The sequence below is a fragment of the Acanthaster planci genome, linkage group LG01 (genome assembly GCF_054643075.1).
Source record: "Acanthaster planci isolate LZ-2023a linkage group LG01, COTS_SCS, whole genome shotgun sequence".
NCBI classification, from domain to species: Eukaryota; Metazoa; Echinodermata; class Asteroidea; order Valvatida; family Acanthasteridae; genus Acanthaster; species Acanthaster planci.
The window spans coordinates 3,295,963-3,309,729 of record NC_141777.1 but is presented as its reverse complement, the minus strand read 5'-3'; the positions used below and the strand labels follow the sequence as shown (position 1 = coordinate 3,309,729).

The 13,767-nt window shown below is 39.9% G+C and overlaps 1 protein-coding gene across 1 annotated transcript in view; it reads left to right on the top strand.

The window, feature by feature from the left end:
* Window positions 1-1,038: 1,038 nt before the first annotated feature.
* LOC110974167 (tyrosine-protein phosphatase non-receptor type 21-like) overlaps window positions 1,039-13,767 on the top strand; it is a 30,849-nt gene continuing 18,120 nt past the window's right edge. Inside the window, exons 1-3 of the mRNA XM_022225591.2 lie at window positions 1,039-1,472; window positions 2,951-3,293; window positions 9,973-10,142. Of these exons, the coding sequence (XP_022081283.2) occupies window positions 3,120-3,293; window positions 9,973-10,142 (344 nt within the window). The 5' untranslated portion in view covers window positions 1,039-1,472; window positions 2,951-3,119. The remainder of the gene's footprint in view (window positions 1,473-2,950; window positions 3,294-9,972; window positions 10,143-13,767) is intronic.

The following is a 13,767-nucleotide window of genomic DNA, read 5'->3' as shown; positions in this document are numbered from 1 at the left end:
CACTTGGCCACAGTTTACCAATGATGCATGCATCGCTGTATCCTGTGTTTTGGATGTGTGAACTTGAGCCACAAGCGAGCTGCTTCCAAAGGTGCGTGTGCCATGCCCAGCCGAAGCAAGTTGTTCCATGGGCCGGGGTAGGAAAACTAACGCCGCCAAAAAAATATAGTGAAAAAAAAAATGTGGTCGCATACAGTTTGAACCTCATAACAAACTGACCCCTTTATCAAACTGCGCATTTTTATCAGATGTGAGGAAAACAATGCTGTTCACCAGAGGGTTGATTTTTATACCGTAGGAAAAACCTAATTGTCACAATGTACCCGACTGCAGGCAAAGAATCGGAACTTATTTATGAAGATTAGCAGAAGAGGAGGGCGTGGGGTTGAGGGTAACAAGTTCTTTTAAATTTTTGTTTATGGGGGCTTTGCTTCATCATGGGCAACCTCTGCAAAGACAAGTAGCCCGGCGTCCATGATTCTTGACTCTTGGTAAAAGTATACATAAGTTCTTTATCAATCAGGACAATTCGTTAACAAAATAATAAATCGAGGCGTCTTTTGGAATGGTTCATCTGGACTAGTTCAGGGTAAGGCTTTATTATCATTTTGTCTGGATCTTTTTGTCCGAAACTTTAACGATAAGAATCGTTGAAACTTTTGCTTAAGTTTCAAGGAAATTGTGGCCATCATAGCTGGAGTTCGTACTCGTAGGGCTCACTGAGTAATTTTAGAAGCTCTCCCTACAAGTGGGAGTCTGAAAGCTTTCAAATCGTCTCTCCTCCGGAGTACTTGGAACCTTATTTCCCCGAACATTACACAAATCTCTCCGAACCCGTGACGGTTAGTCGACATCAAATTTCGTCACTGTCACGTCTGACGCGACAAATTCCTCAATAATGCTCAGCCTTTCTTCTGCTTCAATGAATCAGATGACAAACTTTCGATCCGTGACCAAACTCTCTAAGCGGTATGGCAATGAGACCAGGTTGAGACGCAAACCCGACCAACCACAGACCACTCTCACGCAAATCGCATAGCAGACATTCCCTAGTCATTCATCGCATGCGGAGCGATACAATAACACCTGTAGATTGATGACCTCCCTACATTTTTTCAATTTTTCTGACACAACACAAGTTAAACGATTCCAAGGGAGTCACTTCAAGCCCATAGGGGAAGCACATGGTCTCCTTCGCTGCATTTGGAGGAAGTAATTGTCAGCCATTTCAACTTTCAATAAGATGAATTAGTTCCGGCGGAATTAGACTGTTTTTGTGTGAAACGGCTGACGTGCGTAGCAGCAAGTTGTTATACATGTGTACCAAATTGCTAGCTGGCTATACACATGTACGCTTCTGCACTGTAAGCCGGCAAGTGGTGGCCGAGTACAGCCTTCATTCTTACAGGATAACATGACCAAACTAGGATGGTGAATCTTGGATTTTTAACAATACAGACGATTGCTCCTCTGTAAGTATTGGCAGTACAGCCAAGTCACTAAATTTGCAGAATATGTGATTTCTCTTCGGTCTTGACGATTGCCGCAATAGCTTCCCGTTCATTTTGTGTCTAGACGCTGTTGTTACGCCTCGCTTGAACATGCAGCTAGCTGTGAGTTTGAACGTCTTTACCTTGCTTATTTACTAACGTTAAGTCCGTACTGTGCTGTACAGTCATGATGTGCCACAGACATTGACAGTACAGATACGTTGCCATGGTAGTCGACATTATTTAAAAGGTATTGCACTTTGTAGCATTCTGTTGTTCCAAGACACATTTTATGATTTCACAGCCGCACTGGTGCTCTAATCTGGATTGGAATAGGCCTAGGCACCCTAACCAGTTTTAATTAAAAGTGATGAACATGATGAATGTAGATTTCATGGATGTGGGATCAGGACAGTGCATCTTCATCCTTTTTCATACATGTACATCTGGTACCCGATGATGTTGATTTGTAAATTTGACACTTGAGGGGGGTGACCGGCATTGAACTAAACACAAATATTTCTCACCAGCATGGTTTGGTACTTTTCCGGGCCAGTTGACCTGGAATGGAGAATGGGGAAATTGTCTCTTTCTATCAAGTCATGTTTTAAAATACACACCATAGGGCCTACATGCTGTATTTTTTAAACTAACTTTTTGGTCTATCTTCTCACTCTCAGAAACCGGTGTCAGCCTCTTTAACATTTTAACACTTTCTTGCCGAATGTGAACCACATAAATTGAAAAAGGTTGAGACACTGTATTTTCTTTTGTTGAGATTTGTCAATGCCTGGTCCAGCTGGATTGCCATCTAAAATAGTTAGACTGATGCTATAGCTTGTGTGCAACAACATTGGAAATGCCTTTGATTGCGTTAGAAACATGACTAAATAAGGATCTTCAGCCAGTAAAGTGTCTAAAGATATCAGTGCAAAATGTCCCAGCCTGGATTTAATTGGCATGATTAAGCCTGGATTCTTTTCAGTTGCCGTATATTGTTGTCATGTAACGGATTTTACGAGTGTAATGCAAAATTGAATATCAGCACAGCCATTCAAAGTACCGGTAGCCCCCTGTATTTGGTAACATTGTAATGGAGGTGAAAGGAAACCAGAGCAACTGTACTTCATAGTCACGCTGAACACAGGGCCAACAACTTGTGGGGGGTCTCAGTCATTTCAAGTGGCTACACCAGAGCTTTTGTATACTCAGGCATGCATATCAGAGCTGCTGACTCTTTAGAAACATTCAAGTCCATGCTAAAAATACATCTCCTTGCCCAACTGTAGTTTTGAACCCTCTGGTTCATGGACAATTGTTGACAGTCAGACAACAGACTGGGATAAAATCGGAGCAAGCACAATGAATGCCTCTTATGGCAAAAACCAGAGCTATAGAATTCTTCATTATTATTGTTATTCATCATGCCTACATCCTCGGTTTTTGTTTCATTTTTCTAGGTATCAACCATGTATCACAGGCCATCTCGTTGGAGAGATGCATATCGTTTGACAATAGTGCATGTGCAATGCATTTCCAAACGAACTTCAAGACATTGAGTGTAATTTGAGGAAAACCCAACACCCGTCAATTCAGCTGTGTACCTCGCTGTGAGGAAAAACCGTCAACATGCCGTTCGGCTTGCGGCTGAAGAAAACACGGCGGTACAATGTGACCGGCAAAAACTCATTTGTTGTCCGAATTCAGCTCTTGGATAACACTCTGTTGGAATTAACACTGACATCAGAGAGTCTGGGACAAGACTGTCTGGATACCATTGCACAGCGTCTGCAACTTGAGGAGGTGGGTGTGACTCAATTAGTTTGTGACCCTAGATACCCCCTCCCCACTCACCACTCCTCCACTTTCCAAGGTTAACAGGAAACTTGGCAAAGTTGGCCGTGCAGGAAGCAGGAATTGCAGTCTTATTTTTTTACATTGCAGATCTACAGATCTTCCGTGTTTTTTACTAAAGAAACCCTTATTAAGCTGTGGCTTTACTGATTGCCTTCTGTGACTTTCCGGTCTTCTTGATAAGGGGTGATGGGTGATGAAAATACAGTAAGGAGGATCATGATTATTTTGGTAATAAAATGAGCATTTTGTATTTTGTACCTTGTGAAGGAGAACATGCACAGGCAGGATGAGCATTATAAGTGATTGTAGTGCCGGACATACATGCACATGCACATGTACCGTACGTTCATGTGGAAATTTACTACATGTATGTACAAAATCAAATGTTAAATGCTAAGAAGAGTTTTCATCCCATTTTGTTTCTTTTACAAACTTGAGCTATGAAGATACCAGAAAAATCTGTGTGTGATACATGTACATGTAGGTACACGTTTTTCAATACTTTTAAACATCAGTTTTTACTGTCCTTGCTGTAATGCATTTACATGTATGATCTATTTTCATCATCCAAATTTTGCATAATTTTGCACTCATTTTGCTGTTCTAATTTTGAATGCCCCTAAGGCATTCGGCTTCTCTTCAACCTGTCAGCCAATCTGCCGAATGATGGGAATCAGATGTAAAAGACCCATCCAAATGTAAACCTACATGTACATGTATGTAGGCATGCATTGAATCAATGAACGTGTACCGGTGGAACATGCATGCACCGCTATATGTGCTGTGTTTTTGTTTACATGTTGGTATATCCTGCACCTGCTTTCTGAGTACAGCAATAGAGTTGTGTGAGTAAGAAAGTAACTGTTGTCAAACTCAGAACTGAGAGCTCAGTAGGGGGTGACCTTGACATAATTTCTGAGATCAGGAAGGTCATTGCAGGCGAGAGAGGTGGAAGGCTTGCATGCATACATGTACATGTACATACATGTACTTGTGTACACATGTGCATGTACATGTACAGTATTTTGCATACAGTTTGTATGTCACTTTCTGAATTAAGTTTTGATTCCACTGTGTACGGTGGAGCGGATAGGGATTTTATAATGTGTGACTTTTCAAAACTTTGTAATTTTTTTTTTTATTCAGGAGCTTGTGATGAGACTTTAAGCATGGTCTTTTGCACTCTTCTGACTGTCACATTCATTTAGAGCCCAGTGTGCAAATAATGCCACATGTAAGATGCAACACGGAAGGTGCAGGGCTGTAGAATTTCATGGCAAGAGTTTTTCTTAGCGTGGCTTGTTTTTCTGTTAGCTTGAAAAGGATGTGGGAAAGGCAGCCTGTCATAATGCGAAATTTTTTCATGTGGTATGTCATGTCTGGCTGTCGAGGCAGGAGGTATGGTTCATCTGAGGTTATGCCTATGAGGCTTTGCCACATTGCCACAGCTATAAATTTATAGAGGCTGAGTTAAGTCATACTACTCCTGTATACCGGTATCTAAAGTGAAACAGTTTCATGCTTGAAGTGAAACCTGCTACATGTACATGTACTCGTACCGGTTTGTGTTCCGTATGGAACATCTGCATGAGCCATAGTTTTGTAACGGGAGTAGCTAGGAAGGTGGGTTAAGGAGGGAAAAAAATGACTACAATTATCAATCAAACTGACAATTTTCCAGATGCGGACACTAATCATCATGTACATATACTTAAACTTTGACCATGCACAGTGTTCCCATAAGAGTTGCCTGGAGCTAGCAATGGAATGGTTTTGTTGGCTTGGAGTCCAAAAGCATTGTGTACGTGCGTATATGCCGGTTACGATTATTTCAGATTTAAGTTAAGTTGTGACAGTCGGCATCGTTCGTCGCATCAATGTGTTTATTATTCATAAGGCTGCTAAGGTAACCTCTCAAATCATTTTGAAGACCTGTGCAGGTACGGTACATATTGGTACATGTACAGAACAAGACGGTAACTTTCATTATGTCGGAAGAATTACACATGTACATGTATGTGAATCATTTGGTATGTTGGTTTGTGTTCGTTTTTTTAGTTAGACATGTCAGAACAATACATGTATGTGGTACATGTACATGTTTTGTACTGAATGTTTCTGTGTAGTCTCCAGGAAATGTAAATATTCCATTCATTCATTCATTCATTCAAGAAATGATCCGATTCTTGAATTTCAAGGAATACATCTTGTCTCTGACAGGTGCATGTATTGGTGTATGTGGGCCCCCTTCTAGTGGGCCTGTGAACTTTCCATTGCAAGTGGGCAGTGGGGAAGACTTAGTATACACCCATAAATCATGCTTGGCACGTCCCAATCACTGCCTGCCACCTTGTCAGGATGTTTGTATGAGTTGCCTATCCAGTGTCACTGGAGGTCACCTTCCAAAATGGGGAGAAAAAAGAAAAACACACAAACTCAGCTCAGTTGGGCCAGCCACAGACATCTCTGGGTTTTTAATCATCCACAAGGGGCAGCTAGTGCTTAAAGGAAATGTGACATTTTCTGGTCGGCCAATTTTCTGGAAAGCGGGTAATGGATTGCACATGACTGATTTGAAAATATGCCAACAATTTTGCTTTCACATCCGCAGTGGCTCCAGGTCAGATGTACACTGCTAAAGTGTACCTGTGGATTTTGATATGTATTTCTGCGAATGAGTCATCGTTGATAGCATTGTCATTGCATTGTCCCCCAGGTCCCTAACAGATAAGGAAGATACATGTTCACAAGTCGGACATACTGAATTGGAAGCTATGGTACATATGTACATGTAGGTTAATAGTTTACTTTGGAACCTACCTGTAGAGTTGAAATAAAATCAATAAATACTGTACAGTTGCATTGCAAATGAACAGTTCACACTGACAATTAATGTAAAATTGATGGTGAAACCATTGCTACACTTTTGAGTAACAATTTAAGAAAAAGCAAGAGTGAGCCTTGGAATAAAAAATTGTCTGGCACCTACTTGTACCTCAGTCAACAGGTTACACCGGATAAGGTGGATTCAAGGGGACATGATTGGAAATGGCTTGCTCATGAACAATGACTGTTCCAAAGCCTCATTTTTTTTCCAGTGCTAAAGGTGTCTTGTGATTTTTTCAGCCTCAAGTGCACAAGTCATGGGTCTTGTTCACATTTTAAAACAATTTTGTGGAATGCAGTCCAGTGTCAAATTTTTGAAAGTAAGGTTTCAAGGATTCAATTTTTCAGTGACTGCGCCGGGTTACACTTGCACAAAAGAAAAATGCCATGCGTGAACTGCAGCTTGAGTGCTCATAGAAATCAGTGTAAATTCCCTCAGTTGGGCTTAAAACTTCATCAGATGTACAGGTATAAACTGCAGTTGGATATTTTGCGAAAACTGACTTGACTTACACGTGATGGGCTGAGGACACAGTTTCATTGAAGGCATAACCAGCACATGTGCCAGATAAATGCCACCTGTGAGACCATGCAAGTCTCAATAGTACCCAATGTTTTGTAAGGAAATAAAAAGATGTGTTCACCTGCAGTAAAGATTTATAATGACTAACGGGCATTGAGGGAGACTGTCTTAAACTGTTTGTCCACAATCTTGTGAAAAAAAAATCTTTTTTCAACTTATCGTTACATGTATTTATCAGCAAGTTTAAAGATGGCAGTGGTGGTGAAAATTTGCTTGAACATTTTTATTTTTTGCATGGCACAGTTAATGGAAATTGTGCGTTGCTTGGTTTTTTATTTTGTTTTGTTTTGTTTAAATTAATAAACATTTCAAAGTTGAATTTACATGTAGCAAACAGTTTCAGGCACACCAATCAAACATGTACGCATACATATAGGTTTGTCCTGTGTGAGTGGAATGACCTACATGTACTGCAGGTGGGAGTAGGAAATCTAAGCCTGCACAGGTTATTTTAGAAGCAGTGTGGAATTTGTCACAGTGTCCTGCAGGTTTATAACCGTCGTCGCTACAGACTAATCTGAAAAAAATGCATCAGTGTGGTAGTGATACTGCACTCACATTTGCTGCCATGAACATGGATGGCGCGTACATGTGACAACACCCTGTTCGTCAAAGAGGAATATAGCATGCATGCCTACCACATGCATGCAAATGGGATGCAGTGGTCTGAACGCGCACCAGGGGTGTGAGAATTGAGCTTTTTAGCTGATTTCAGCTTTTTTTGATTAGATGTTGACCCTAAAATACAGCTTTTTGTACACCTGGTCTGTACGAATGTACGGGAACCTTTTACATTTCAGCTTTTTGCTAGCTGTCTTCAGCTTGATTTTTACGTGGCCACTCACACCCCGGAGGCACCTCAATTGCATTAAACATGCCGCGTTCAATCAAAGTGTGAACATTTCAGCCACTTACCCATACACTGCGCTATACACATGTACAGCCTGTACAATACCTGTATCATGGCCTAGGGGTGTACATGTAGCTGCACGGACACAATGATCATGTGATTGCTGACGGTTATGACCTGTTTGAGTGCAAGACAGAAAATGTTTTTAAAGTACGGTACACGAACATGATGGAGAGTTCACATTTATTGCATTGATTCCTGTGTCATGGGTTGGCTGCATACTTTTATAACCATTTATTGATCTACAGGGTAACGGTACATGTAGAGTACGATTCGAGTATGTACATGTACAGATGGCTCTGTCATGGTTCTGTCACATGATATACCGGAACAGGTTAAGGTGCATACTGATAACTGTCACATGTTGTTGGGGTATTTCATTCTTTCAGCTCATTGGATGTTTGTATTAACCCTCCTGTGCAAAGATACTGGTACATTCTTGACACGGTTGTCATATCAGTCAATATCAGTCTAATTTCCCATATATGTGTCTGTGTACTGAGGCAAATCAAGAGGAAGGAATTTTTGACTGTTTTCGATAGTTTGAGCTGAAGTCTTAAGCAGTTTATGATCTGTGTCCACATACTGGTTAAAAGCTAGACTTTTTGACAGGTTTTATAACTTCATAGGAGCCTACATGGTCTACCGTACAATGTAGATGAACATTCCCTCCTTTAATGAGAACGACCTTATCTGATCCGACAAGATACTAGTACATGTACATGTAGCGTACCATAACACCTGATGGTGGGGCCCGCATTCAACATGAACCTGTTCCAAATTCCATTCCAGAGTGACATTGACCCAGCCCTGATCCCAGCTCTCACCACACAACATTTCTAGCATAACTTTACAGGTTGAACTATGTGACCCTTGCCCATTACTCATAAACATCATCCCCTGTTAGCGGTCCAATCAGTCCTTTCTATTGACATTAGCTCCACTTGATTGTTTCGTTTATGAACCTGCCTCTGAAACCTTTTTTCCCCTTGAATTGAGAATGCATGCACCTACATTTTGGCTTTTGTGTAAAATACATGTATATGTGCACTACATGTACATGCATACATGTACGTATACATACAGGTACTAACATGTAGGCTATACATGTACATATATGTACTGCACATACAAGTACATTTTTATTCAAGGTACCGGTATACTGTACATGTACATGTACATGTAGCCTACATGTACACTGTACATGTAGAGGTACAGTATTTGAATCAGCTCACAGTGAACATTCAATGTAACAAGTACATGTACCGGTACCAGTATGTACAGTGTACATGTATATGGTCTGTTCATTGCGAACCATGAAGATTTTATAAATTTTCCACATGTACCAGTGTATATGCATACTGTACATGAAGACTGCTGAATTCCTTCATATACATGTATGCAGCTGTGCCGTGATAAATTATGGCAACATTTTATGTTAAAATTTATGTACATGTACATGCACACAAAATTTGTGCATGTATCAGGTACATGTACATTACATTATACGTAGTTTGTGTTGGTATCATACCGTACATGTATGTATACCGGTGTGTGTGTATTTGCATGTATGTTTATGGATAAGAAGTATTTTTAGAGGGTTTATGTGCGTATGTTTAGCATATGTACCTTAAGTTTTTACTCTGTCCTAAATTTGTGAGTTGATTTTGTTTTCTCGGTTAAGAATGTTTTGCTGAAGAAATTTTAAAGATAACATGCATTGCAGTTACCACTGAAATAAAACTCTGGAGATCTTCTGGTTTTAATCAGCATTTATACATGTACAGGTACGCTGAAGTTTATTACAAAATTCAAGTTTGTACTAGGTGCTCGATGTGCTCAAATTCAAGTCTTGTAGAAATGTCCTGCCCTTGGGCCAGGCTTTCAGTATTTTTGGTCCCCCCAAATTACCAAATAATGTAATATTGTAAAGTGAGGTTGGTGCATGTATTCTGCGTGTTTTATGAACAAGGGCGCTGTTGATATCATTTTATCACTTCACAAGAAGTGGGGGGTTTTTTTAGCCCAAAACATCACGACTATTTGTACGTGTACTTGTAAAATAATGACCCAGTTACTGCACATTTGCAAGAAAGTCTCCATTTTGTGACAGTCACCAGACTTGGAGAGACCACACGAGGACAGGTGGCATCGGGAACAAGTATGTTATTCCCCCCTGGGTATGGTCTGTTTATTTACGCATACATGTATGTGTGTTTTTCTTTTTCTCCAACTCTCCCATCTAGACCATGTACTTTGGTCTCCAGTACATCAACAAGGGCTACAAGCTGCGTTGGGTGGACCTGGAGAAGCCGCTCAAGAAGCAGCTGGAAAAGAACGCCCAGGACCCCGTCCTCCGGTTTTGCGTCATGCTCTTCGCTTCCAATGTCCATCAACTCAGGCAGGAGATCACAAGGTCAGACCCAAACTACTTTCTTTGTGGCATTTGAAATTAAAAATCAGAAGGCTGTAAAGGTAAATGTTTGAGTTGAGGGGAGAGACCGGATGTTTTCTGTTTGTCATCAAAGATTAAGTAGAAGCTTTTTGTTATAATGTGCAGTTTACGTATTGGTACAAGCATGGAGAGTTTCATGATGGAATGCTGTTTTACATGCACGTTGCCTTTATCCATTAAAATTTGACATCCCTGTTCCTTTACTCAAGGAGTACATATTTCTATTCGAATTTGAAATATGATATTCACCGGTATGTAGCTTTTGACAAATTGTCTTTCAAAGTCAACCAAAACTCACTCCACATTTCTGGCTGTACTTCATGCATGTCTCGCACATCACTTGATCGATTTTGACTACATGTACATGTACGTTACACCTACAGCTTTGGCCATAATTTCTCAGCCAAGGGTTTTAATGTACATGTTTTTTCTTGCGGTTTTCAACTTTTTTTGATCTTTTTATTTTGCCACAAATAAAATGGGTCTGGTCACTTGTTTCAGTCCACTTACAAAATCTGATTGCACATGCTAAGTTTATGTGGCATTTCTCCCCTAAACCTGCATCATTTAAAGCCTGAACAGCACCAGATACAAATACCCTGTAATGTGCAAAGTTAAAATCTAATCCGTCTGTGCAAGCCCATTTCTTTTTCCATATGAAAAAATGAAAAGTAGGACTGACTGACATTATAAAACTAAGCTTGTACCCATCATTCAAATCAGTGTAGTGTGCCTTTTTGTCTTCAAACCATTGGAGACACCTGAATGACCGTTTTGTTTTCTCACTGAGCGGGCACTGAGGCGGTGTATATGCACCTACATCTTTCCCTCCCCCCAATCCAAAAAAAAAATTCAGTGAGCCATGCGAGGACATTCCAGCAAGGTGGTTTCTGTTGTTCCCCCATCCTTCAAATGCCAGTAGTCCTTTTGATCCCACACAACAAGCCTTTGTTATGCATGCATTCCTCCAAAATCCTCTGAAGACTGATCCTTTTTTATTGGGTGGAAATCCTGGTCTGGTTGCAAACAGTGTAGAGATGACCCATCCACGTTGCTGTACATGGACCATATTGGTAGCTACATAAAGAGCTCAGTTTGGGGAAGGGGGCTGCTAGGATCCAATGTGTCTGTTCTCTGTAATGTAGGAATTCCAAGAAATCACTGCAAGCTTTTGCAGTGAGCCTAACTACATGTACAGTGTAGAAATAGTTGATCACTTCCTGTTTGTCTCATTCCCAACCCTTACCCTATCATCTGTGTGAGTGTGTTTCTGCAGCAGGCTGTTAAAATGTAGTTGAAATGTTAACAGTTGCCACATGGATATGTGACTAGAATCCACTCTTTTTCATGTGAGAGACTCATAGCAAATTAGTTATAGCTGTTGGGTTCAGCTTACAGGCAGATGACACAGATGAATTACCCTGCCCAGTGTTCGAGGTTTTAAGACCTTAAAAAATAAATTGCTACTGGCAGGATACATGTATGTACTGTACATGTGTGCAGCCAGTAACATGGAAGAATTACACCTTGTCCAGTGTTTTGTTGGTTTGTTTTTGTAAACCTTTCAAAACAAATTTACCGCTGACATCAGTTCCTGCTCAGAGGTGTCCTCTGACTTTTCTCATGGGGGCATGTGATGATGTCAAGTTATCATGGGCAGTGTTGCCATGCTGCAGATGCTGGCTTTACATCAGTTCCATAGAACTAGACCATTAACTCACTGTGCCAAGTCGAGCCTGCTGGGCACAGCCACGTTTGGGCACAAATCAAATAAAAACTCCACATTTTGTACGGCTTTTGTATGACAGTTTGCAACTGTGTATTCTAAAACAATGCGTCAAGCCAATACTCCAAAGCTTATGCACGTTATCTGTAAGTGAACGTTTAGTTTTGCTCGATGTAGATAACACAAGCCTGCTTGTACATGTACCTGTGTGCATATATTGGCTGCAGATATGAAATTAAATGACAGAAAACAGGCCCTATGTTATTTGTGAATGTTATACATGTGCTTGAGCATTACCTTTAGAGTACATAATTTGGAAAAATTCCAAATTACTTTATGGTGTTCAGTACAATACCCACATGAATTCAAACTGTGTCCAGGAAGTGTCAAGAGTTTTTCCGCCTGGAGAATGGCAAGTTAGTATCTTTGTACATGTAGTTGAATCTAGCTGCATAATGAGTCCATATGTACAGGTACATGTACATATCTTGCCACAAAATATCAAAGGTCAAATTTTATTTCATGAAATATAAAAATACACATTATTATCACCACTTTTTATCAGTATTTTTGTATGTCTTTACACATGAACTTTGGCATTTTTTTTTTACATTACATGCATAGCTTGTACATGTACATAAAGACGAAAATGTACATGTATTTATTTTTTTAAGAAATATGTACCAATAGTATCTGTCATTTGATTGTTATGTACTGTGCATTCACCCGCAAATTGGCTTGAATTTTTCCATGGACAGTTTGGAAATTCCTGTTTGGTTTTCCTTATTTCCGAAATGGATTGCGTAATCTCCCGCTGGATGAAACAGCATTATTTACATTCTTTTGGTGTGACCCCCCAAAAGCCCCTGAATACCCCATCCCCTGTTTTTCAGGATCTGTGGGGGGACTCAGTTTTGAAAGTAAACAAGCCAAAAGTACCGCAAAATATCTGTCGCCATTGATGATGGCAACTTGTGGGGTAATTGCTTTTCAGAAGTTAACTCATGCAAAAACCACTCAAAGTGTCACGTTTTTTCTTTCCTTTTTTGAGCTGTGGTTTTCCAAAATGCACTGTACACGGGGTTGAACTGAAGTTAGTTGTTAACTGAAACAGCTGAAACTTGACAACCTCATGTTATTAAGGTACATGTAAGTAACGGCTAAACACTCACAAATTGTCCCAAATTAATTATATCAAGCATTTGAATATGAATAGAATGCCTAATTACTGTGATGTTATATTATGTTGATATGTTATGAATGTGTATGTAACGGTAAAGTGAACAAGAAGAGTTTCCATTTTTTGTCTGGACAATAAAGGATTGAACTGAATTGAACTTTTGTTTTTTTCAAGATCAAAAATGAAATTTTTTCCAAGATCAAACTTTAAAAGGGTTTGACATCATAGAATGCACATCAGTATGCCTACTATTTACATGTATATCAGTGGTTTTTCTTAGTTGCATTGTAAAGAGATAAGGTTTGCATATTGATATACATGTACCGGGTATGTACAAAATTATGATCAAAATATGCATGTAAATCAGTTATCAAGACTGTGATAAAACAAATGTTGCATTCACTTTACACATTTATTAAACTGTTAATTAAATTGCTTTCCGTTGATGGTAAAAATTTATGGTTCTGTGGTAGACACTCGATAACGGCTCTGCCTTGCAAGGTACGGTAGCCGTGCAATGAAATAAATTGGATTTATCGGTGGCATTTTCTACAGTATTGCTTTAAATCTGAGAATGCTTGCCTTGTCTGGAATCTTAGATATGGCAGATTTTCCCTCTCCCTCCAGACTGTAGGCATAAAAGGCACAAGATAGTGCCGTAGTGCACACATGCCATGTTG